Genomic DNA, 26,841 nt, shown 5'->3' on the forward strand with positions numbered 1-26,841 from the left:
TTTCAAAATTAATATATATATTTTATTGAATAGTTGCTTTCAGTGGCCTGGAAAGCCAAACATAGAATTACTTCTTTTATTTCAGCAGTGGTTCAGTAACAGTTATTAGCTTGCAAGAGAAGAAAACCAAACAGAAGAGGGTGCTTTAAAATAAATAGGTAGTTTTTTTTATCTTTAAAATAAACTTTTCAAATAAATACTTTATTTTTTCATAACTGGTACAAGAGTATTGTCAAAAAACAGTAACAGGGTTATCGCCAGGTATTATACTGTCTAGAAAGGCAAAAGAATCTCAACATGACAATTGCGGGAGGGGCTCTCGTTATACACTGTACAGGATACCTTTTGTACCAGATAAACAGAGAGTTAGATGCTTCAGTCCTTGGTACTGGGCTTTCCTTTGAAGTCAAGAGGGAATGAGTCTTCGAAGGAGTTTATGCTACAGACAGCTGGGGTATAAGGAGGCAGCAGAATATGTGAGGGAGCCTTCGAACAAAGGCTGGGAGTTGGAGAGAGACGAGAAAGGGGATTGGAGCAGCAGTGCGGGGGAACTGAATGGGCCGCATCCACAAATAACAATGCTCATCACTATTGAGGTCGGGGTTAGCACAGCCTAGGTCTTCAGTGCGCATAAGAACTATGCCCTGATGCTAGGCGAGCAACATAAGCTGCATTCACCACAAATCCCTGAGTTTGCTGTTGACAGGTTCCATCCTACTCCCATTGAAGTTGGCGCATGTCTCGCTGCTGACTTCAGTAGCAGTGGGGCCTGGCCCTCTTTCTCCAAACCCAGTTGCATTACATGCAAAACTTGATTCCCTTTTGGTCAGCACTGATACATTCAGTGGTCTGCATTGTGAAAGGTTTCCTGCAAGGGACTGTTTGAAAGAGACTTAGTTCGACTTGGCTCCCATCTATCCAAAGTCTTTCCTGACCGCACTCCACACAAAAATGAAAGATCTTTGGCACCGTTTCCTATCATCGTCTTTCTAGATGTGCCCTTTGAGCATCTTCTGAAGTAGCTTGTAAGGGGTGGAACAAAGAATCAATTTCAGGTGGGCCCAGAAATGCAGGCTGGGTTTGATCTCAGGCTGTCAGTGACAGAAAGCATTTGCTAATGAGCTCTGCACTAGTGTCTAGTGTCTCAAACTAAGAAGGACCCCTAAGCAGATTAGAATAAGGCGGTGGATGCTAAATAGTATTGCTTTGCCCACCTGGAATGGAGGCTGAGTACTGTATTTCAACTGCATGTGAGCACCCAGCAGAAATAGACTGTGGATACTTCATGCAGAAGATCCTGAACTAGATTTGCTTGACCACCTGGAATAGGATATTGAGCAAGTCCACTCTCCCTTTTCCCAGGTGTGGAGCTCCCCTGGCTTCTGCAGGCTCCATCAGACTGGAAATGCAACAGTTGCAAGAGGCAGCTAGAGAGATCAGTAACAAAGTGTGTGCTGGAGAGTGGGGAAAATTATAAATGTGCCATCTGCTTATCTTCAGGCCAGTCTAGCCATGCAAATTCAGTGGGGTTTATTGCACTAATGCAGTTGTTCTGAAACTGCTCTTTTGTGCTTTTGGCCACAAGTGGGGATAGAAAGAGGTCAGGCCAGTGGGCTTAGAGCAAAGGGTGGGGAGTGAGTGAATCTGAGACTAGCCATCAGCTAGAAGCCCCTTGGAGATACTCTGTTCAAAGGGGTCATGCTTCTGGAATGAGACTAAAGGTGTTTCAGGTGCTGGGCGTGGTGCGGACAAGGATGTGGTTCTTTGTCTCTTAGCCTGCCCTCATAGTGCTGTGGCAGGAGGGGGCACTTCACATCACTCTGCAGTGCCCCCTTCTGGCCAGTGCAGGAGTGTGGGAGGTGAGCAGCACCTCGCCTTCCTGTGAAAAAGAGAGGAGAGCTGCAAGGTGCAAACTTCCAAGTGGTGTTTGGAGCTCATATAAAGAGGGGCAAAAGCAAAGCAAGAGGCTATTAAAGGCCTGGCTCTTTTGGGGCCCTTTTGTCTCATGCAAGTTCTGCAACTCACAGGCCAGCTCTGTCTCTTTCTAGCAGTAGAATGAGATGGGGCGGCAAGAAGCCATAGCAGATTCCTTTCCTTTCTCTGCTCCAACAGTGGGACCAGACAGGGAGGCAGCTCAGACCCCTGCATCTCCCCCTTTCAGCAGCTTGGAGCCCTACAGGGGCCTTTGACATAAGTCCCTTTCCCCCATCTAAGTACGCTGTAATGCACTTTGCCTATTCTAATTTCAGCTGGAAAACCTACCCCAACCAGCTTTTATTTTCTGAATGAGATCAGATGCAGAACACCACATGCACTGAGCATAGCTTTCCACATATGGAGCTGTCTAATAATCAAACTCTGGGAATCCCAATCAAAGCTCTTACTCTCTGTCACAGGACAACTGTAACTTACATTTGGACACCGAGGTAAATCAAACATAAAACACTAGAGCAACCTGCTGCACACTTTTAGAGCCGATCCCATCCCTCCCACTTTGTGGTGGTCCCAGCAGGCACTAGATCCATATCTGATGGTAAACTGCATGTTTTGACAGAAATGAAAAAAGCTCTACCAAGCTGGAGATCTTGAGAAACTCACAGGGAGACCCAGTTTGAAGATGGGCTACTTGTTATTAATTAACCAATTAGCCCATGTTGTTCACCTTCAGACAGATTTTGGTAAATCCTGGCCTTGTGTTTTCTGTCCTTGTCTAATAAGTAGATTCTCCTGCTGCCCCTCCCCTGGAAGAGGAAATTGATAGTTTTCAATAGAGATGAGGTGAGTCCCAACTAAGCCCCTGGATCCAAACAAATCTGAACTTTGAAGGGGTACAACTCAGATCCTGAACCTGGTTCTGAATTTCACAACTGACACCAAGAATGGCCCAACCAAGGCCCTGGTACCGAACAGCCTTGGATCTGATGTTTTGTGACTCAGTCCAATCTCTGGTTTCCACTCAAGTGTTCCATATTTTACAGAATGTATTGCTAAAAAATTGATAAATTACAAAATATTTCTAAAATATTACAAAATAAGCCAGATTTCCTGATCCATAACACCCATGATATGGCACAATGTGCTCTTTAGAGCGGGAACTTTCACACTGACACAGAAGAAAGAACATGTAAACAGAAATCACCATGACCTGCCACTAATCTTCTGACAATTATTGGAGGTATCTGTGGTGGAATAACAGAAGCATAATGTCCATAGACTCATACTCCATAGGCATGTTGCCTGCACAGGGACTGGAAGATCAGGCCCTTCCTCTCACCAGGCAACTTCTCCAGCACTCTGACGAGTTCACCATTGTGTTTTCATGACATCATGATTCCTCTCCGTGGAAACATTCAAGAAGTCACACCCATTATCAAGTAATTCCATGAGCAAGTGAGAGGAAAAGATGGACCGTGAAGGAAGAAAGGCATTGACTGAATGGACATGCCCACCCCTTTAAAGGAAACCATGAAAAGCAAAGCTGATCAGGGATGTGAGGGAGGGATATTTGTTTTTTTCCCCCAATGAAAAGTTACACTGATTTTTCATCAAATAAACCTTTTCTAAATATGTTGGGTTCTTATTAAAATAACAAAAAAGAATATTTTTCCATGAAAAGGGGCTTTTTACATTAAAATTTTCATTTTGTGGAAGAAGTCATTTTCCATTAAAAAAAATTCTTATGACAGAAAATGTTTGACTAACTCTGGTGACAAGTGAATGGTGCTAGTAAAGAAGTAAGGTGTGTCTCGTTATGGAAGTCCCTCCAATATACATGTCTCTGTGTACCTTACTCTTTATCTGACAGCAGAAATTGGAATTATAAATCTGACCAATTATTGTCATATATATATAAATACGTTTGCAATCCATTATATAATTTATGGAACAGAGATGTGGACTGATCATCTATACACACACAGATCCACACACCTCTAGTGGAACTCTCACAGGGAAGACCTGGTGTTTTTCACAGATCACTCTGCTATCCTTGGAATTGCACATCTTACTTCACTGTAAGTTGAATTTCACTATAAGTGAGTTACAGAGTGTGTGTGTGTGTGCCATATGAATGCCACAGCTTGTATAAATTCATTTCCCAGCTTCCAATGGGACAAGCAAACTCCCACAATATGGTTCTGGACTTGGCTGAAAGGGAAGACCCTCACCAATGAGCAAACTTTCATCTAGGGATAGAACTCCTGACTTCTCCACCTACCCTTCCCATTCACCAGCCCACTTAGTACAGAGCCCTGTTAGGAGAGCCTATAAAATACCCCAGATTACCTATAAACCAAGATCTAGGATTAGCATAACAGAGTGGAGATATTCCTTTGGAGTTTGTAAATGTACCAGGAAGCCAAACCTTGCATATGGCACCATTCACAGCAATATCACAAATATTATTATAATAGTCCTAGCCATCATAACATTATACTTATATAAACAAAAATATATCAAAGTAATTCTAAATGAAGAGGAGTCGTCAGTGGATAGGTGTGTGCAACGTCTGTGCCCTAAACGTTGGAGTGCCTTGGAGGAAGTTTTGGGACTGTTGAGGGATTCGTTGCATGTATTTCTCCAGCTCTCGCACCTCCTGTAGCCCTCCTGAACCTTTACTCCAATGGAACAGGAAGGTTATTATGCCTTCTTCTCTTCAGACACCCACACACACGTGCCTCCGAGGACGGATGTGATGGTGGGATATAGCACTGAAGGGTCAACCTGGCTTTCATTCCACAGGCCAAGTTTCTGAAGTCATTGGGGTTGTAACTGAGAGTTTGGCACCATGTTTTTACAGCAGAGATGGGTGAGCCAGAAATTTCAGATTACAATCTGGATCTGAACTTCCTCAAGGACCAGGAACGTTCAGATACAGGGGTTTGGTTTGGTTTATTATAGGTATTGACCATGAACCATCACCCAAATCCAAACCTCCCCATAGTCTGAAGATTTGGTTCAGACCCATCTCTAGTTTGCAGAAGGTGTCTCCTGTCTCAGAACACCTGTGTCAACATCAGGCTTGCCTATAGGATGCATAGCTGTGCAGCCAATCTGCTTTTGTGTAGCTTTCTGTCTAACATGTGGAGATGAGTGAGGATGCTGAGGTGCTTTAGTTGGGGAGGGAAGGCTGGCTTCATGCATTACCCATCCCATTCTGCTTTCTAACACACAGATCTCCCTTTCCCCACCAGCCCAAAGCTGGAGCCTCAGCGAAGCACCATTTTCAGGCCCAGGCAAGGAAGTGATCATTTTTATAGCATCAGCACAAGGAGAGAATTTGGGGTTCTTAATTGTTTTTAAGGTTCAGCTTTCCTTTTCTTTTATTAAAGTGAATTCAGTGCTGGTGAAAGGTACCAAATTGGCAGCCCCAGAGACTGAAGGACTCTGTTGATCTACTGGTCAGGGCAGAAGGGCAAGCTTCCTACACATACTCATATACCTCTCTCTGACATCCAGAGGTAAGAAGGAAGGCCAGGTTCCATGGCCCACCCAGTTCTTGGCCTCTACACTGAGCCTGCCAACAGGAGTATCACTTGTGGTAGAGGCTTACCACCAATGGATGGACTGAAACCACCAACACACCACTAAACAGATGGTGTCACCAGTCAGTCACGACCAACCTGGGCTAGAGTCACAGTGACACCTTACAAGTTGTAAGTCTCTGCAAGCAGACCTTTACCACTCCCTCAGGGTATCCAGTCCCCCGCCCCTCAGCCTGGGATTTAACCTGCTTCATACTCTTAGCCAAATCTACTTTGAAATACCAATTACTACAGTCAATTCCCCTTGCTGAAGGCCCACTGATGTACGAAAGTGGGAGTGGGACTCCTTTCTGTCCACATCACCCTTTCCATGCCAGCATGATCCTTAATCTATCCATGTCCTATTTCCACTGACCAGTGAGCCCCTAAAAACTGGATATTTGGGCTCACATTTTCCTTTTTACCTTGAAATTATCGAGAGCTTTATCTCTTGATCTGCTAAGGGGAGGGGAGTAAGGTGTTGCCATTGGTTGGTACAGTGCAGTGGCTCATCTCCCTTTGCAGGGACTGGCCTATAGCACAACAGCAAAGAAAACTGAGGAAAAGCCTGTGGGAGGTGCCACTTAGGAAAGCTGCAGAGAGAAAATGAATGAAAGAGATGTGGGTTCTGTGGTCTGGTCCCCAGAGGATTCTAGTGCTTGGACACGTCACCCTTTTGAAACCCATTACAGAAAAACAGCTCCTAAGGCATTCTGAGGTCACAGAGTCCTGAGCCAGTTCCCATGTTGAAAGCCCCCCGTTGATCACTAGTGCATTGTCAGCATCTGATTCCCTCTGTCCTAGTCCTTTGCCAAAATGTGCAAACCCCGTCACGTTTGGCTTGGGCACAGAAGCACAATTCCTTTGTCTCAAGAACATGCTTCACACTCCCTTTGTGGGGCTTGGTGGCTGGCGGATTGTTCATCTGTTTGCTTTGTGCCCAAAGGGGGTATGCAGCGGAGGGAGTGAAGGAGAAAAATAGCCAATTCTGCTCCCTGGGAAGGTCATACCGGCTTATCCAGAGTCTTAGGGAAAGGCGTGCCACTGGAGGAGGAGATCTTCCTGCAGACTGTGTTGGTGTGGTTCTGGCAGCGGCAGCCAGGACGTTTCAGACTGTCGTAGCCCTGCTGGCAAAGTTTGAGGCACCCCAGCGTAGGGAAGTAGCAGCAGAGGCAGGGCATGAGGAGAGAGAGGAAGCTCATTGCAGCCCAGCGGGCGCAGCAGGACCCCGAGCCGCAGGAGCAGGGGTCATCGGCACAGGTGTCCTCATCGTCAGTGGAGCAGTGGTAGAAGAGACCCTTGACACAGCACAGGCAAGTCCCATAGTCGATGAGACTCTCTGGGGAGCAGAGGCAGCGCTGGTTGCAGACCCAGCAGGAGGGCAAGCTGCGAGTGGCTGTGCAGCGGGCGCACTTACAACGCCCACACTCCTCACAGATGAAGAGGTGTCCAGAGTGGAGAGTGGCCTTCTCCACCACACCTTTCAGTGGTTCCTCGGGCTTCAGGTCGCCCGCTCTGGGCTGCGTCCGGATGAGGGAGTGACCAGAATCTGAGGGCGTGACCCCACTCAGCAGCCGCTGGTCCGAGGTGGTGGTGCTGTGAGACACAGAGCTGGCAGTGCTGGAATGACTCAGGTGCTGCTGCAAGGCCGACATCTGGTGGTGGTGGCTGTGGCTGTGGCGCAGGTCCTGGAAGGTGGAAGACACCAGGCAGTCCTGAGACCACTCTTGCTTGTGGGCCTGCTGTGAGAGGGATGGGTTGGACAGAGCTTGCTTGAAGGAGATGGCGGGCCTCTCCACATAGTCATTACTGGCACGGATGGAGCAGATCTGGTCAATGGAGAGGACTTGTTGGAAGTCCTCAGCAGGCAGATCCATTGTCTCGTCACTGTTGAGTTCAGCCACGCTGGATGAGAGCAACAAGGGCTTGCAGCATCAGGGCACATCGGAAAATCCTAGGGAAGAGAGACAGAGCAGGAGAGAGAGAAAAGACACCTGAATTACAACCGTAACCCCAGCACTGAAACAAACTGGGAAGCAAAGGATGATGGGAGAGCCACGGACAAGCTACCACAGGAACATAAACACCAGGGAGGGAGAGGAATTATTCCACTGGGCATAACTGGGAGGACTGGACTGAATATGAGGACAGGAAGACTTAGTCAGCTTAGTCAGCAATAAGAAACATTTCTCAATGGTGAGGTCTATTGCCCTGTCACAGGGTCACTCAAGCAAAGAGTAATATTTTGATCTTTGCTAGTGCCTCCCAGCTGCAGATCTCAAAGCACTTTGCAAATACTGAGGAATTAAGTCCCACACCTCCAATGTAGGGAAGTATTGTCCTTGTTTTAGAGCGGTGGCAACTGAGGCCCAGAGATGTGAAGTGACTTCTCCAAGCTACACAGAGAGCCTGGGACAGAGCTGGGAAGAGAATGATGATCTGTCCTGTGGCTTCCACCCCACCCCACCCCACCCTTCCCTCACTTGCACAAAATGCTGAACATACACTTTATGGATCAATCCCTGCACTAGCCAGGGGATGAACAAAATGAGCCAACATCTCAATCTCTGATATCTTTGATTCAGACTTAGTTTCACATTGTTTTTTGCTGGGGTCTCCAGAGCATTTCCATTCATACCCCATGACACAAAGATCATGATTACCTCCTTCATGAACACTCAGAGAAAAGCATTTTTTTCCCCTCAATAGTGAAAATGTTCGTGCTAACCAGATCTGCTCCAGGCCATCAGGGTTTGTCAGAGGATATGCTACCTGCATAGAGGCTGCCAGGATTTTGTTTTCCTGATTCTCACTGCAGCACTGGAAACACATTCTGGCTTTATGCCAAGTGGTCGCAGGGATGGGAATGGCCTCCAACCATGCTGTTTAAGGGAGCCTCAAGGTGAGACCAATATTCAGGGGAAGATCCATGGGTGGAAGGTATTTGCCATCTGACTCAGCTTCAGGGATTAATGCTCTCTCATGATGACAGCATTTCTGGACCTGGGTATGGCCTGTAGCGAGACACCTGTGACCATAGAATATGGGCAGTCCTTGGGGAGGAGGAAGAAAAACATGAACAGGATTTGTGTGCCTATGGATTCTAGTTACAGCCTCATGGCAGGGAGAACCAAAGCTATATAGTTCTTATAGTGCTGCTGTGTGTAAATTGGGGTACAGGAAGTGACCCAACACCACCTAAGGAGGGAAAGTTAATTGTTTTGTGTCGTACACTGAAAACAACCCCAGCCTCGGTTGCAAATCATTTAAAGTCATGATCTTTTACTGTACCTATTGGTGGTACCTATCAACAGTATGTATTTTCCATTGACAGATGGGTTGCTGTGTAGTATTTTCTGGCTTTCTTAGGACAATCTGTCCTCATCTTGCAAGTTCTACAGGCAACCATAAGCTGCATGGATGTTTTCACAGCCCACAGTTCTGCAGAAGGAAGCTATTTAAATACTGACCCCCTTCACTGGCTTTAGACATATTCAGCAAACCAGTCTGATGATGGCAGAGGAGACTTGCCTGTAGGCCAGGAACTATGGGTAAAATACTACCCATGCAGTACACAAAGTGGAGAGAAGATTGATTTTCATTAGCTAGGCTGCCCTTGAAAGAACAGACAAGAGCAAAGGCAACTTACTTTGATTGTTAAAGTAAGATCTGTCCTGTCCCTAGTCTCCGGAAGGAAAGAAAAGGCAACCAATCTGATTTCACTGTATTGTATTGTGCTGCTAAAATCTCCAGTCTGCTTTATGGGAGGAAGGGATTAGGATCAGCTGCTTAAAGGGACTTCAAAGATGTGTCAGGACTGCCTTTGCCCAACAGTGGATTTTCAACATTTCTTAATAAGCGTTGGACAAGTGGTTTCAGTATCTTTATAATGCCTTCTCTCTAGCCACCATCCCACCGCGGGGGGGAGGGGGGCACACAGGGGAGAAAGGGGGTGCCGTTCTGGCTAATGAGCCAGACCAGGTAGCACTGACAATAAATGTGGGGTTTTCTCAGACAGGTGGTCCCTAGTCAGATGAGCAGCCAGGAATAAGACCAGAAGAAACTAGTTTAAGAGGGAGGGGTGAAGGGCAATAAGATCCAGCAAATGTCAGGATGAATACAGAATGGCCATGAAATGCACCAGACTCTAACGAGATGTGCTCACCATGTCCACTGTGTAATGGACAATCTGAATGAGCTTCTCCCCAGAAGTGTACATTATTGACTGCATGGGTTCAGAAGGGTACAGAGTCATTAGGTGTAAATAGTAGTCTGAGCTAGTGAGGCACAAGGATGCTGACCATTGGGATGGCTAATTCCAGGGGGTTTCTGTGTGACACCCAACCCAGTATATGGGAGCAAACAGCTGGCCCTAAGGAACCCAAGGTAGGCTTGGATGTCTAGAGAAAGCTGGGTAGGGAAGGCACATGGGCTCATAGAACTTCTATGCTGCACCACTAATGTGTAGGCTGGACAGCTACAGTCCTTGAGACCACAGATTATGAACAACCAGTTGAACTGGTAATACAGTATGTAGGATCACACAGAGGGAACTTGGAGAATGAATTTGGAGAGCACAAGTGCCTGGAGGACAGGCTGAATGAGAGGGGACTGAATTTAGGATGGAAGAATCCCATGCACTGCTACAGGCTGACTGACTGGCTAAGTGGTAGTTCTGCTGCATATGAGTCAACAGTGTGCCCTTGTTGCCAAGAAGGCTAACGGCATATTGGGCTGCATTAGTAGGAGCATTGCCAACAGATCGAGGGAAGTGATTATTCCCCTCTATTCGGCACTGGTGCGGCCACGTCTAAAGTATTGGGTCCAGTTTGGGGCCCCCCACTACAGAAAGGATGTGGACAAATTGGAGAGAGTCCAGCAGAGGACAACAAAAATTATTAGGGGGGGGGGGGATAGCTCAGTGGTTTGAGCATTGGCCTGCTAAACCCAGGGTTGTGAGTTCAATCCTTGAGGGGGCCATTTAGGGATCTGGGGCAAAGTCAGTACTTGGTCCTGCTAGTGAAGGCAGGAGGCTGGACTCAATGACCTTTCAAGGTCCCTTCCAGTTCTAGGAGATGGGGCACTTGACTTATGAGGAGATGCTGAGGGAACTGGGGTTATTTAGTCTGCAGAAGATAAGAGTGGGGTGGGGGGTTTGATAGCAGCCTTCAACCACCTGAAGGAGGGTTCCAAAGAGGATGGAGTTAGGCTGTTCTCAGTGGTGGCAAATGACAGGACAAGGGGCAATGGTCTCAAGTTGTACTGGGGGAGGTCTAGGATGGATATTAGGAAAAACTATTTCACTAAGAGGATGGTGAAGCACTGGAATGGGTTACCTAGGGAGGTGGTGGAATCTCCATCCTTAGAGATTTTTAAGATCCGGCTTGACATAGCCCTGGCTGGGATGATTTACTTGGGGGGTTGGTCCTGCTTTGACCAGGGGGTTGGACTAGATGGCCTTCTGATGTCTCTTCCAATCTTAATCTTCTATGATTCTATGACTTTGTCCAGGGCATGTTAGCAGTACTGCTGCTAATTCCATGGCTGTGTGTCAGTATAGGGCCTGGCCCAGTGGATCACACTCAGGATCTAGAAAGGCACCAGAGGGTAGGATCTGGGTCCCATTGGACACTAGATCCCATGCAGGTAGCATGAGCTAGCTGGAGAGAAACAGGACCCAGAGAGCATAGGGTTTGGAACCAAGACCCAAAAGGTAGGATGTGAGGGTTGAGATGACAGTAAAACCCAGCATTTTTGAGGGCAGTATGACTGGGTGCTAGGATACAGAACTTGGAAGTTACTATAACCCAAAGGAAAGGACATGGAAACTGAAGAGCACTGGGACCAGCAGAACTAAGATAAAGGTCTCAGAAGACAATGGGACCTGCAGGGCTTGGACACTGGGGCCTGATGGCTAGATTCTGGGACCTGGTGGGCACTAGGATCTTGTGGACAGGACTTTGTACTCAGATGATAGAATTCAGGAACCGGTGAGATCAAGGATCCAGCAGGTTTCAGGACCTGCTGGGGACTGGGATCTGGCAGATAGGATTCAGGATACTCAAACACATTGGAGAGGATTCCAGATCCCTGGGCAGGAGCCACAGCAGAGAGGATTTCAGACCCAATGTGGGCTAGGGCCTAGTAACTACAGTACACTTCCAGACCTGCTTGGTCACTGGGACTCAGTGGAGTTGATTCTGGACCTGTTAGAATCTAGCATTCAGTAGCTACAATGCCAAACCCGGTGGGTGCCAGGGCCAAGAGGATGTGATTCAAGGCTTGGTGGAGGCTGGGCTCAGAAGATATGATTCTGGACAGAATGGGCACTAGGACCCAGCAGGGCTCCCGATGACCAACAGGATAAAAATGGATTGAATGACAATAAATTGTTTGCCATTCCGGATGTGATGAATCCAATCCAGCCGGCAGGATGGACCGAAATAGATACTGCAGGCGCAGGTAAAGGAAAAAAGTCAGGGATGAATAGGCAGGGAACTGGCAGCCGCAGAGAGAAAAAACTACTACAGCCTGTTTCAGATCAAGAGAACAGCCCATTCAGCAGGGAGTAGCAGCAGCAACAGGAGCTGGGAAATTTACCAGGGATGGGGTAGGGTGGGCTCGAGACGCACACACACGCACTTCTGTCTATTAATGTATCTACCTAGCCATACCCATGCCACCACAGATCAGTGTGGTGAGAGATTCACAGGCCAGATCCTCTTCAGAGCTCAGCTGAATTCAGTGGAGCTGCACTGATTCACACCAGCTAAGGAGGTGGCCCCAATACTGTGTATTTAGATGCCACTGGGGCTTAGGGTGACCAGATGTCCCAATTTTATAGGGATAGTCTTGATTTTTGGGTCTTTTTCTTATATAGGCTCCTATTACCCCCCATCCCCTGTCCCAATTTTTCACGTTTGCTGTCTGGTCACCCTACTGGGGTTTGCTTTCCTCTGGATCCAAGGGTACTGGAACAATTTGTATAGTGGGGGTGCTGAGAGCCATTGAACCAAACTCTAAACCCTATATATGATGGAAACCACATCAGGCCTCCTAGTTCCAGCATCTGTTGCGTCCTATAAGACTATCTGTGCTAGTGTTATGGGGCCATGTCCTGCAAAGGGCTGGGGACTTGCGACTCCCAGCAGGTTCAGAGGCAGCTGCAGGAGTTCAGCCCAGCTGGGGATTTGGCCCATGGTTGAAGTTGCAAACCCACTGCCATAACAAATTCCTCATAGCTGTGGGGAGGGGTTATTGTCAGCTGAACTTTTCCAGTCTGGGTCTCAACCCAAAGGTGAATTATATGGGAAAATGTGAGCAAAATCCATGCACCTATTTATGAGCTCTAGCTAGCTATCTTTGTCTGTGTATCTATCTACCCCAAACACACCCTTCCATCTCTCTGTATGTCTGTCTATCCATCCATGTACAAGCTCCTTTGTCTGTCTGTCTATCCGCATACCCATTCTTTTATATGTGTGTGCATGTATGTCTAGCCCAGTCTGTCCACCCCATATATGATAGATAGATAGATCTGTCTATCTAGCCTCATACCTCTCTCTCTCGGTCTCTCAGGAGTTTGTATAGTATTCTTCACGAGAGCATTTAAGCTTTTGAGAGCATGAAAAAAAAAATCACACTTTTTCCATCAAAAATATTTGTTCATTGGTGTCATAATTTAAATTGCCAGTTTTCTTCTCCAACCCCCTTTTGCAGTCCAGAACACCTGGGTCTTGTCTGGCACTACCCTGTCCCCCACCCCAACTCCAGCTGAGGTGATACCCATTGCCTGCCTTCTAGTTCAGCCTTTCCCTGGCAGAGGAAAAGGGGAGGCAGAAGGGGGGGGGGGTTAAAGCCATGGCTTTGAAGGACAGCACTCCCACTCCTTTGTCCAGGAGGCCCACAGCCCACTGAAGTCTGCCTGCTGCTGTCACTTTCGCCTTACATCTGATTTTTCCTGTACCAAAGGAGCTTGGTATCGCCTCTGGGCCTTGAAATACCCACTTTCCCCAAACCTGGTGCCCAGTGCAGTTCCCATGGCAGCCTGGGAGTTTCACTATTGACTTAAGCAGGTCTAGTCCTATTTCCACACACCCCCATAACCCCATTGAAAACCTGAGTGCGCACAGCCATTCATGCCTCTGTTCTGAGTCTGCTTTCCCTCCTGACTACAGTATTGTGTGTATTTCATATTATTAGCTCCTTAGTGAAGAGCCCAGACCAACCACCTGGCTAACAGGCAGGGTACTCTAATGAGACCCTTTGCCCCAGGTTTCCTTCCCCCAAGCCCGACGCCGCTATCTCCCACGCTGATGATCGCTGCCTGACAAGCCCCGGAAGCCTGGCAGTTTTATGGCCCCGGGCTACCCAAAACCCTGTGAAGTCTGTGCGATAATGGGCCATAGGGCGAGATTGTAAAGGCAAATGATTCACAGACGCTTTCAGCCGCAGGAAACATGCCAAGCAGCCAGGAACGAGTTTCCCAGGGGCCGGGCGGGGAGATCGCCTCTACCCCGGATTGTGAGACTGGCGGTGCCGGGCTCCTTTCTCTCCTTCACTATCCCGTGCCTCCTGCAAAGGCTCCCTCCCTATGTTCCTGGGGAGGGACCGCGAGCCTTCTCCGTGGGCCAGTGCCCTGCGGTTCAGCTCCCGCACCCACCCCCAGAGCGGGGACCCTGGTGGCAGTTCACCTTCTCCAGCCAGCGCCTCCGCCCAGCCTGGCTCCCAGAGCGGGGCTTGCTTGGGAACCGGGCGAGGTTCCAGGACCTGTCGGGCACTGGGTGACCTGCTCCCGGCGTCTCGGACACTGTAGCGGCCGGCCTAACACACGCCTCCAGCCGTGGTGCCCGGGAGCTGCTGTGCTGGGTGTACGAGGCGAGCCCGGGAGCTCGCAGCCCGCGAGAATACACCAGGCTTCTCCTTCTGCTTCTCGCCGAGTCGCCACAGCCCCTGCAGGGCGGTGCTACCCGTGCACGCCGCGTCCCGGCACGCACTGGCTCCGCAGGCTCTGCGCGGCTCAGCTCTCCAGTGCGCGCCCCTGCGCCAGCGGCGCATCCCCGCAGGGCGGCGAGGAGCCGGAGAGGTAGCGCCCCGAGATCGCTCGCGAGCGTTGGGGTTCTGTGCCCCCCAGCCCGGCGCACAACAGCCTGCTCCGCTCAGGGAGACAGCCAGGGGTCTCCGCGGGCATCCCGCATGGCAGTTGGCAAGGCGCGCTTACCTCGAGGCCAGTGCAGGTACATGCTGCTAACGGCACCTTCCCAGCTGGGGCCAGAGCCCCGCACGCTCCCGGACCGCCTCTCGCTGGAGAAAGTCTGAATGAAAACTCCTTCTCGGTCCTCCTCAGAGCCAGGGCAAGACCCGCTCCTGCTGCCTCTCCCCGAGTTCGGGGTCTATGTGTGCGCGGCTAAGGGCTAGCGAGATCCCGCTCTACAGCGAGCAGCCCGGACGCCCAGGTTCCCTGCCCAGATCCGGCCCGTCCTCTCGCTGTAGCCTGCTGGGCGGTGCAGGGAGCCAGCATGAGCTGGGCAAGGCGAGGTGCTGCGGGGGCTAGTCAGGTAGGTGCTGGCGGTGGGGGTGGCTCTGGGCCGGGAGGGAGCTGGGGCTGCCGGCTGGCGATTTGTGAATGCAGCTCTCCGCCGCTCTCGTCTTGTGAATGGGTGAGAGGGGAGGGGTTTGCTGCTCCTTGGTACAAGCTCGCTCACTCCGACCCCCTGTTCGCTCCCTCTGTTGTTCGCCTTCCCGGAGCTGGAGCTCTTAATGCCTTGGCTAAGTGGCGTCATCCAGCTGAAATTGAATCGGCCCATTAGAACTCCCCATAGGGCTCCGTGTATCCGCTCCCTGGATAATGACTGCAACAGAATTAAAAAAGAGAGAGAGGAAAAAACCTAACCGTATTAAGGAGGCTCCATTTCAATATTTCCGTCTGGAGAGCGCTGCCTTCCTCCGCTCCTCCCTCCCCAAAACTGCCCCGGCAGCGGTTCTGGCCCAGGCTTACCCCCACCACTTAGCCCCTGAGTGGCTGAGCTCTGCTGGCTACCCTGATGGTCTGACCACCCTCTTTTCTCCATTTTCCCCCTTCAGCTCTTCTCTTTCTCCAACCATCTTCCCAGCCTGCCAGAAACGGGGAGTCTGATACCTAGAACTCATATACTCTAAGCTCAAAAGGGACCATCCTGATCATCTAGTCTGACCTCCTGCACATTGCAGGCCATAGAACCAAACCCACCCACTCCTAAAATAGACCCAGAACCTCTGTCTCAGTAACTGCCCTCCTCATATCCTGGTTTAAAGACTTCACATTACAGAGAATCTGTTTACACTACTTTAAACCTGCAGGTGACCCATGTCCCAGGCTGCAGAGGAAGGCGAAAAAACACAGGGTCTGGGCCAATCTGACCCAGGAAAAAATTCCTTCCTGACCCAAATATGGTGATCAGTTAGACCCTGAGCAAGACCCACCAGCCAGACACCTGGGAAAGAATTCTCCGCAGTAACTCAGAGCCCTCCCCATCTACTGTCCTGTCTCTAGCCATTGGGGATTTTTACTACTAGCAGTGGCTGATGGGCCACATGCCATTGTAGGCAGTCCCATCACACCATCCCCTCCATAAACTTACCAAGTTCAGTCTTGAAGCCCGTTAGATTTTTTGTTCCACTGCTCCCCTTGGGATTCTGTTCCAGAATGTCAGTCCTCTGATGGTTAGAAACCTTCATCTAATTTTGGGACACATGCCAATCGTCGTGAGGGCGGCAGTCAGGCAGCCTTCGGCGGCATGCCTGCGGGAGGTCCGCCGGTCCTGCGGCTTCGGCGACAATTCGGCAGCAGATACGCTGAAGCCGCAGGACCGGCAGATCACCCACAGAAACGCCACCGAATCTGTGTGAACAACGGACCGCCCTCAGGAATGCCGCCGAAGGCCACCTGACTGCTGTGCTTGGGGCGGCAAAAAACATAGAGCCGCCCCGGGGGCGGGGTTGGGGAGGGGAGCTGTGTTGGGAAACCCTGTCTGGGTTGAGCCTAAAAATTAGGCCTGAGCAGATCCCTGCTACGGACCTGCTGTGTGACCTTAGGTAAATCACTTAATCCCTCTCAGTGCCAGTTCCCTGTCTGTCAAATGGGGAGGATGATCTCTCCTTTCTTCTACCCGTGTCTATTCAGAGTATAGGCTCTTCAGGGCTCATGCTGTGTGCACGTTCAGTGCCCAACAAAACGAGGGCCTGATCGTGGAGGGCTGCTTCTGTAATACAAATAAGTACTAAATTAAACCTGAAAACCTGCAGCCGCAAGCACAGATGCTCATCTAAGGCCAGCCTGGAAATGAGCTCCTTCTGCTGTTCCACCACTCTAGGGTTGCCAACCCTCCCGGTTTCTCCAGAAGTCTCCCAGAATCGGGCTGTATCTCCCACAGGCCACTGAAGCCAAACTGGGAGATTTTAGGCCGCTAAAAGTCCGGTGGCGCAGCATGGCTAAGGCAGGCTCCCTACCTGCCCTGGCTCCATGCTGCTCCCGGAAACAGCCAGCATGTCCCTGTGGCCCCTGGGGGGCTGGGAACTGTGGCCAATGGAAGCTACAGGGGCGATGCCTGCAGGCAGGGGCAGCGCATGGAGCCCCTTGCCCCCTCCAGGGACTGCAGAGACGTGCCGGCCGGGAGCGGCATGGGGCCAGGGCAGGTAGGGAGCCTGCCTTAGCCCCGCTGCACCGCCAACTGGGAGCTGCCTGAGGTAAGCACCACCCGGCTGGAGCCCACACCTCTCATCACCTCCTTCACCCTCTGCCCCAGGCCTGAGCCCCCTCCTGGAGCCAGCACCCCAAACCCCCTCTTGCACTCCAACCCCCTGCCCTAGGCTCAGCCCAGAGCCCCCTCTCACACTCCGAACTCCTTGGCCCCAGCCCAGACCCTCTCCCACATCCCAACCCCCTGCCTCAGCCTGGTGAAAGCGAGTGAGGGAGGGGGAGAGCAAGCCACAGAGGGAGGGGGGATGGAGTGAGTGGGGTGAGGCCTTGGAGAAGGGGCTGGCAGGGGCGGGGCCTTGGGGAAGGGGGCAGGGAAGGGGGCAGGGCAAAAGTGTTTGGATTTGTTTGATTAGACTGTTGGCAACCCTACAACACTCTCACATAGGCCAAGCCAGCAACGTACAACAATCTAGCCACTCCCACCCCTTCAGAAAGGAGAGGAAACACTTAAATCAAAGTCTGAATGGGATCTAGACCATCCCGTCCATCACATTTCATCCTAGCTGAGAAAGTTTCCTCCCCTCTTCAAAGCTGGACGGAGTCTTCTATGCTCCCACTCATCACCTTGGCCTCTACCATTAGCATGTCAGCTGTGCAATGACAGGCTGTAAACAGGGACAACTGTGATGGTATCTCAACCCAATTTTGTATGAAATGTGTCCTGGATTGATAGCTCTGGAGACAAGAGCCCTATCTTGACCTACACAAGAGGTGCAGTATGACCAGTGCTTGCTATTTTCACAGCACACTGTCAACCCACTTCACCCCTGTTTTAACAGGAGTGCCTCTAATGGCTGGTTGCACATCCCCTCCTGGTACCTCTGCAGAGGCTGCTAAGGACATCAGTCATGCTAGTGGCTTTTGGGAGCTGGATTCATGTCTCTTAGGAACTGGACTGAGGCCATAGCACTCACGGCCATCCCTCAAGTAGCCATCTGAGGGTAACCACATGCAGCCACTCTTGACCTGAGTTGGGTTTGAACCACTGATACACAAAGCTCCGTAGGTCCTTGTCAATCCCTGAGCCATCCAGTCACTGTTACCTAGCTCCCCTTTTGATGGTCCCCATCTCCTGAACCCTCCCCGAGGCTGATCACTATCACTGCTGATGGCTGAGCAGCATCTGGACCACATGTGGATAATCACATACTTGTCGTTTGCCACTGGTGTCTTGAGAGAGAGAATGAGCCAGGAGAGTGCAGAACACAAGTTGCATGGACTTTGAGGGCTGGACACAGGATTAATAATGAAAGCAGGGATTGTGAAAGTGAGCTGCTGGTTAGAAAATCCAAGGAGCCTGTATAAGGGTGTGGAGTTTAACTTGTAAACCAGGTCCTCAGCTGGCTGCTGTAAACTGGTGTAACCCCACTGACTCCAGTGGAGCTCTACCAATTTATTTCAACCCAGGGTCTAGTCTGTATGTCCAGATTCACCTCCATGGGAGCAAGGAGGCCCAGGTTGCACCTCTAAGCAAATTCACCCCTGGGACTACTACTATGTTCTCCCTTGGCAGAACCTTTGAGGGGAGCAACTTCAGATTCTGGCCAGGGCTCCCCAGGAGCTCAGCAGGTGTAGGCTGTCCAGCATAAGCACTGAACCAGGGTCAGTTCTGCCCAGCCTGGCTCCAACATTCCTGGGGCTACATTAGATCCCTCCGGGCCCAGGGGTCTTGCACCAGTGAGGGCCCTTTTCCTCTGGAACTTACCCCCACTGCACTGGCATCCTTCAAAACTCTTCCCCCTCCCCCTCATATGTGCATCAAGCTAAAATGGGATTTTCAAAGAGGGCTAAGTGTCTAAATCCTGTTGACTTTCAATGGGATTTGGGCATCTAGCTTCCCAAGATGACTTTGAAAGCCACAGCCTAAATCCACCACTCCCACTGTGGGATTCTGGCCATTCAAGCTTTCCTCTCGGCTCACAATGTCCCTATTACAGCATACTTTGTGCTCAGCTAGAGATCCATGATTCCTCATGCTCTAAGGCGGGAGGGTGAGGAGATGAATGCAGAAATATTAACACCAGCGGGAGGGGTGGGAATAGGAGGGAGAATAGCAGCCTCCTGGTGAGTTATTGAACTTCTCTGTCTGAGAAGCAAGGCTGGGAGTCGGAGATGAATTTACAAAGCAAGAAAGTTCAGAGAAACTGTCAAAACAGAAATCTAGAGCCAGATCCTGAGCTACCACAAACCCACAGAGCTTCAGTGCCAAAGGAACATAGGCACTTCCAGACCCAGTCAGACCCATCTAGTCCTGTCACCAACAGTGGCCAGTACCCATTGCTTCAGAGGAAGGTGGAAGTGCCCCATGATGGCACATGTGGGATTATCTGCTCCCTACATTAGGTCTCATCCTGTTCCCTACTAGTTAGAGGTTTGTTTAAACCCTGAAGGGGGTTTAATATCCCTTCCACAACTTGTTAGCCTTAACTATTATAGCGGGATAATCTTGTTATCTTTAGAAATGTCCAATCCCTTTTTTAATCTTGATGAATTCTTGGCCTCAATGACTGCCTGTGGCAGTGAGTTCCACAGCCTAATTTTGCATTATGTGAAAAAGGATTTCCTTTATTCGGTTTTGAATTTGCCACCTTTTAATTTCCTTAAATGTCTCCTTCTTGTGCTATGAGAAAGGGCACTTATTTCCCTTCTGTCTCCCTTCTTTAGGCCATTCATGTTTTATATCCTTTATCATTTTCCCCATCATGCCAATTTATACCATCTGAGGATCTGGCCCCTAATGTATGTGTGTGTTTGTGTGTTAATAACTCCTGAGATTAGCAACACTGAAAGGAGCATAGGCACTTCCAGACCCAGTCAGACCCATCTAGTCCAGTGTCCTGTCACCAACAGTGGCCAGTACCCATTGCTTCAGAGGAAGATGGAAGTGCCCCATGATCAACCCTGAAATCTCAGTTACTTTCCTTCACCTGTTGCTGAGCCCTCCAATGGGACAATGAAACTAGACCAGTCAGTTTCACTTTCAGTTTCTAATCAGTTTCACTTTCAGATTCTTATCTACTTCCTGTGTTTGGATTTCCAATCCTTCAGGGAGTGGATTAATTCCCCTTCCCCACAAAAATATTTTCATTGCTCTTTTTCCCCTTTTTCAATCCACAAAAATGTTAAAGAAAACAAAATAGCTAAATTTGGAGCTTAAACTACTTAGTTATGAGTTTCCATTTTAACATAACAAGGCTAAGGCAGAGTCTAGCATTATTTTCTAGACATGCTGTCCATCCACCTTTGTCTAACCATCTTTGCAGTGCAGACAGTCTAATAATTAACCACCATGAATCAGCCCGGAAGCACTGAAGAGTAGCAGGCAGTGTAGGGGGAGAGAGAATATCCCACACTGAAGCAGATGATGTCTGGTTAAGTGGGTTTTGCTGACCCATTAAGGCAGGTGGCTCAATTTGCTACTTATAGAAGGGAGGTGGGCGGGGCTATTTGGGAAAAGAGGATCCAGGGTGTGGGCTGAGAGAGAGGAGGCATAGCAGCACCCAATCCTGGGGAGTAGGTTTGAGCTGAATTTTTTCTTATTGTTGCTTTGTTGATAAAGCCAAACCCGGAGGCGGGGGGGTTATTCTACACAGCATGTGGGCTATGGTTGTAGGGCAGGTGGGGAAAGGCCCTGCTTGCAGTGATTTTTAACAGACTTCTACATCTGTCACAGCATTTCAGTTCCTCTGTACTAATACACAAACACAGAAGCAGCAGCTAAGTGTATAATGATGATGATGTGTAGGTAGCTGTAGTTGCTGTGCTTTCCCCGTGCCTTGTTGTGGGTATCTGACAGCTTGCTCAAGGCTTTGCAAGAACATGAAGAATCAAACACAAACCGTCCCTCTGCTAACCTGCCTCCTTTTCCTGTTTGTGATGTTGTTGGTGCTATGACACTTTGCACTTGTGTAGCCCCTCCTCTGAGGATCTCATGGCACATTACAGACATGAACAAATTTAGCCTCACAGTGCCAGCATGCAGTAAATTAACATTAGCATCCCCATCTTACAGATGGAGTAACTGAGACACAGAGAGAGGATGTGACCTGCACAAGGTCCCATAGCGAGTCTGTAGAGACCCTGATAAGGAACCCAGAGCTTCACACTCTGAGTCACCTACTTTAACCACCCAAGACCCAAACATGCTTTCTGCCTGAATACCTGCTGGTACTGGCTCTCACTGATTCTCTCTAACTGTAGTAAGGTGGTCATGAGAGGGTTAACTGGGTTACCAGAGTATTACGGGATGGAGCCAGGCTCCACCCCTCTCTAACGTACTGTTTAATCAGGTGGTGTTTTCTCCCTCATACCTACACTGTTGTGATGCAATTAAATAAAGCATCAAGTTCCCAGTCTGCAGTCCTGTGAATAGACTTATTTCTGTTGCAATGAGTGGTCCCTTTACAAAACTAACTATGCACTAATGCAATGGACTGTGGCAACCAAGGGATTAGGCATATAGTATGTTGCCAAAATGGATGGTGCCCGTAAGGGGTTCTTCTGTAGAAATGTGTCACTGCTGGGAGATTTCTGAACCACATCTTCCAGCCCACGTTTCCAGGGTGGGCACACCATAGGGTGGCAGTTCTTCCACAATGCTTGCAGCAGCCAGCTCTACCCATTAGTCATCTGTGACAAAACTCATTACCACCACAATGCCATGACCTTCTCTTGGTGCCCTCTTTTTATTTTGCCCATGTAGTGCTGGGGAAGGGTCCCAGACTGGCCGCCCCTGCAGACAGAAGGCCTCTGGTTATCCACAGGGCAGGTAGGCTGCAACAAGGCAAGCTTCCCCCACATTGTCCTGCCCATATGCCCAACCCAGATCTGGCGAGGCCACCTCTACCATGGAGAAGGGAATAGCATTTACATATCCCAGCCAGCTCTTGGCCTCTCCACTCAGACTGCCAATGCTGGCGCCAAATAACATCACTTGTAGTGCTTTTCTGATGGAGAAGATTGTTTCCACTAGGAAGTGGACCACAACTATCCTTGATAAGAAGTCAAGGGTGGAGGGAGAGGGACAGAAGATGCAGGCAAAAGGAAGATAATGTGTTCTGTGTAGAGGACATGGCAAGGTTTCCCAACAGGTGCTTTAACCTTAGATAACAGGCTGTGTCTTAGGTGGATGGGCTCTAGCAGGCCTGAAAGTTTCACAGTATGGGCCACTGAGAGTGTTACTGGAGAGCTCTTTCTAGCCGCAGTCCCCAGTGCCCAGCATGCATCCCTTTCACATGACCCAATTCACCTCTGTACCTTCCAGGCATGCTTGCTGATTTCTGTGCACACGTGCTTCCCAGGTGGCCTGCCTCTCTGCTGTTTGACTCCCTCCCTGACCCACACATGGCCTAACTCCTGACTACTGTTTCCCCCCGACTGCCAGGGATGTGCGCTGCTCACAGCTAGCTGTCCCTGTGAATCATTGTGCCTGAACTTCCCAAGCATCCCTCTCTCCAGCTGCCAATTCCACCAGTGAATCCAGGAGACATGCACTTCCCATGCAAACGGCCTCTCCATTGCCTGCTCTAATCCCCCACTCCTATAGCTTTGTCCTCCTACATGACCTGCCTCCCTGCTGCTGCTTCCATCCCTAACTCCTATGGACATGAACTCTCTGCATGCGCTAGCTACCCAGTGCTGGATCCCTCTTCAGTTCCCACAGCATATCCTCCCCATGCAACCTGCCTCCCTGCTCCTTGTTCTGTCTCCAGCCCTAAGAAACATGGAACTTGCTCCTCTGCCTCCAGCTCCAGTCCTTATGCACATGCAATCCACCTCCCCGACGTTCTGCCAGTCCCCTAAAGCCAGGGGTGGCTGATAATATCACTCAGGCTGGCGTGGGGGCATTTCTGAATTTCCTTGCTTTCAGCACTCTAAGTTCAAGCCTCAATGTGACTTTAACTTCAGTGTGTGTGAGAGAGAGTTGGTATTAAATTGCCAATCTGGTCACATGTTGTTGGAGATTTGGCAGTCGCTTAGCATCACCGCCCCCACATTCATTTTTTTTGGCCAGTGCAACTCCTCTGCTTAACGTAAGGCAGAAGAAGTTAAGAATAGGAGAAACCGGAAAATGAAAAAGGACGAGTCATTGTGAATGTCAGGAGCTCCTCAGCTGCAGGTGTGAGAGTGTTCCAGCCCTCCCCTGCCCGCTCTATGTGACAGAGGGAGAGAGGATTTCATTAACAGGCTATTTTCAGAGCTGACATCCTACCCAACACTAAATATAGCTGGGCCCCTCCTCTCAAACTGGGGTTTCTTTTCTGTTAAACTTTAATAAACCTCTCCCTTATGTATCACAGACCTTCCGTCCTTGTTCTTCTCCCTCCTGCCTAGCTTTTACTTTCATGCCTTTCTTTCCCTTGTCACGTCTTTCTTTCTTCTTTTCGCCCTCCTTTCTACCATCCTTTCTTTCCTTCTCCTTCTCCTTCCCCTCCCCACAGCCCCCTCTCATGGCCACCTTTGCAGGACATCATGAGCCACAGGAAGGACAATCACAGCCAATGAAGCTGCCTGGCTGGGGGGAAAGTGAAGGGTTGTTACCTGGGCTGGTTGTGCAGGGGACACCCAGGATGCACTCTGGGCCCTGCATACCTGATGACCGGTTGAAATGTGGCACGACTGAGGTTGCCTAGTCGCCTGCCAAGTACAGGAGTGGGTACCCAAATCTTCCAGCACAGGGATTCAGCACCTTCTTGTGGCAACCAGCCAAGCAAACACCGAAGGCCACTGCCAGTCTAGCCTCCTGCCCAAAAGACAAGGGTGAAAGGAGCCAGGAATATGGGCTCAGGAGGCTGGGCTGAGACACCTGCTTTAGAATTGTATTTGCATTCCAAACACAGCTGTTTCCTATTGTCCTCAGCTGTTCTACTCGACTCGGGGGCTCACCACTGTGCCCAGGAAAGGGGATCCCCATGGGGGAACTGGGGAAGCCCTAATGCTGCACCCCAGCAGAGAGACATGGCCCCACCTCCCAGGAGCTCACTACAGCCCCACAAGAAAGATGACACCCAGCAGAAAACGGTGGGAGTGCAATGGCACATCTTGCTAAAAGGGAGGCCCTGTGCCTCACCCCAGGAGCAAATGAGGAAGCTGCCGGCTGCGGCCGAGGATGAGGGAGACCCAGCACCCCTGGAGGAATGGGAGGATATGAATGCTGTGCTCCAGGGAAAACAAGGGTCAGCCCCAGGAGGAACTGGGGAAGCCCAGCAGGGCATGCTGATATCAGATAATCATTTAGAAAATTCCTTGAATAAAAATCCGTGAATATTATGAATGATGTCTATTACAGCAGTGCCTGAGGGCCAACTGAGACCAGGGCCCCATGTGCTCAGCCATGTGGCCCAGATCCTCAGGGACTTAAGCATTGAGTTCAGTTGGTGTTAGGTACCTAAATCCCTTTGAGGATCTGGCCCTGTACAAACACAGGGTAGCGGGTGGTCCCTGCCCCAAAGACCAGACAGACGCAAGGTGGGGGAAGGGGTGGAACACACCAGCCTAGTGACCAATGGGATGGCAGCAAACATCCTGTGTTCAGCCCTTGGCATTGGAGTGTGATGCATTCTGGGAGCATCCCATCTGAGCTAAGCCGAGGTTGGCTGGCCTGACTATAGGGGAAGCCAGCACAAAGTTTGGAATAACACCTTTGCCCACCTCAGTGTGGGGCATTCTGCACATGGCTGCGGTCACCTCTAAGGACTTTCTTCTACGACTACAGCTAGCCTACAAACTTGTCCTTCCCTGCCTACGAGCCTTTGCCCCTTTGCCTAGCCATCTCCAGGGGCTGTGTGCAATTCCCTTCCTTCATTAATACTGTTACCTTGAAGGTATTTATAGACTGTGAGCCTGTCCCCACCTGCGGCGTTCATTTTTCTAAAGGACAGAAATTTAACTCATTCCGTTGCTTTTACCCCCGTGTCACTGGGCCTGTCTGTCCCCATCCAGACTGGAGAGGTACAGGGTGGAAAGCAAAGAGGTGTCTGGCTGTTAGCAGGGAGGCTGCGGTGTAGGGGACAGTGCTCTGGGCTGTGATTAAATAACCTGGATTCTATTCCTAGCTCTGCTATGGGGTGACCCTGGGCAAGTCACTTCACCTTCCTGTGCCTCAGTTTCTCCATCTGTGAAATGGGGATGATGCTACTGGCCAGCTTTGTAAAGTACTCTGAGATCAACTGATGACAAGCACCAAAGATGAGCTAGACTCAGATAAATGTTATATGTTAACTCCATCTTCCAGAAGGGGAAACATGTGGTGACCTGGCTGCAGGGCTGAGTCACAAAGAGATGCCCCCAAGTGGCAGATGGCTAGAGGACGCTGGGAGAGACACTGCCAGAGGAGGGGGCAACGCCTGGCCAGTGCTAATCCCCAGAGCCAGCAGGAGGCAGCACCACTAGCAGTGAGTGCACCCCATCACACCAACCTATCTGGTCTTTGTGCATCTTCTGATTTTACTGACCCAGAAAATTTTACTGACCTAACTCTTGCTAGTCCTGGAGAGATGAAACAGCTGGGGGCTGGGTTCTAACCTTTGTTACCCCTCTCTTATAGAAGTGTTGTAGGCTCATTACTGACTGCCCCTTAGCAGGGGAGGAAAAATGCACTTGGTGCTAAGGTGCTAGATGGGGATCCAGGGTTCAGGCCTCAGCTCTGTCACAGGTGAGCTCGGACAGACTTCCCAGCCTCAGCCAGTTTTGTAAAGATACTGACAGCTAGGTGAGAATCTCCAGCAGTGCAGTCCCTTCTTGTTAACCAGCCACTGGCCTGGAATAGCCCAGCCAGTTCTGCACACCTCCGGTGAGCTCTACATCTGGCCAAGGTGATGTTAAGAAGATTTTGGCCCCCATGTACTTTATTAAGGCCACGAATTAATAACAGAGCCTGCTGTGATTCTCTCAATAGCATCACTTCTGTTCTATTCAGGTTCTTGTACTCTGCCCATCACCATGGTATCTGGGCGCCAGCATGTAGGGCATACCTCTGGATCTGAGCCAGAGGGTTTAGGTCAAGATGGAGGTCCATTGGCAGAGTTGTATACGAGGCCAGGACTGGAATAGCAGGGGCTGTGGTGGAGGATTGAGATGCATTGACAGAGCTGTACTGGGCACCCACAGCTGGATTAGTCACGTGGGCTGCAGGTGAGGACTGAGGAGCATCCATAGAGCTGCGTGGAGGAAGTTTACTGATCTCCTCCCATTCAACTCCTTCCCCTGGTTCTACCAGTGCTCTCAGTGAGTTGCTTTCACAAAGCCCAGCTTCATCCAAAAATAAGTAAATGGAACAAGCCAAACCCATCCTTTCCCCGCTATCCACTACCAGTGCGGGAGCATTTCCAGCCAGAGATTGACTCGGCTTCCTGGTGTCTCTGCTACATGTGAGTTTACATCTGCATTCAAGTGTCCAGATGTTCTCTCTCTCTCCCCAGTCCCCACCCCCCTTCTGAGTGGCAGCTGCAGGTACTTACAGTGTCTCAGCAATGTGTCCATTAGACCAGTGCAGCTCTCCTGCTCTCGTTCTCCCTGTCTTCCTCTGGGTGTGTGCTGCCCTTTAAGTAAGAGACCGTGGCTGCCTGCCAGACAGCCATTTCC

At 50.0% G+C, this 26,841-nt stretch overlaps 1 protein-coding gene across 6 annotated transcripts; it reads right to left on the reverse strand.

Annotated features, from left to right (window-relative positions):
- Window positions 1–26,841, reverse strand: SPRY3 (sprouty RTK signaling antagonist 3). Of its 6 annotated transcripts, XM_065556269.1 has the most exons (5): window positions 26,718–26,815; window positions 23,800–24,001; window positions 16,142–16,238; window positions 14,743–15,373; window positions 1–7,476 (listed from the first exon to the last, which is right to left on the reverse strand). In XM_065556269.1, exon 5 carries the CDS (start codon window positions 7,397–7,399, stop codon window positions 6,527–6,529), a length of 873 nt encoding a protein of 290 aa, XP_065412341.1. In that variant the 5' UTR covers window positions 7,400–7,476; window positions 14,743–15,373; window positions 16,142–16,238; window positions 23,800–24,001; window positions 26,718–26,815; the 3' UTR covers window positions 1–6,526. The 6 variants fall into 6 exon arrangements, with proteins under 6 accessions (XP_065412341.1, XP_042714687.1, XP_065412342.1 ...); XM_042858753.1 differs by lacking the exon at window positions 16,142–16,238; XM_065556270.1 differs by lacking the exon at window positions 23,800–24,001 and having other exon boundaries at window positions 26,718–26,747.

Source organism: Chrysemys picta, chromosome 9 (genome assembly GCF_011386835.1).
Source record: "Chrysemys picta bellii isolate R12L10 chromosome 9, ASM1138683v2, whole genome shotgun sequence".
NCBI classification, from domain to species: domain Eukaryota; kingdom Metazoa; phylum Chordata; order Testudines; family Emydidae; genus Chrysemys; species Chrysemys picta.

What these genes read in the sequence shown, in the direction of transcription:
- SPRY3 (XM_042858754.1), bottom strand. Translation starts at nt 7,399, where the DNA reads ATGGATCTGCCTGCTGAGGACTTCCAACAAGTCCTCTCCATTGACCAG.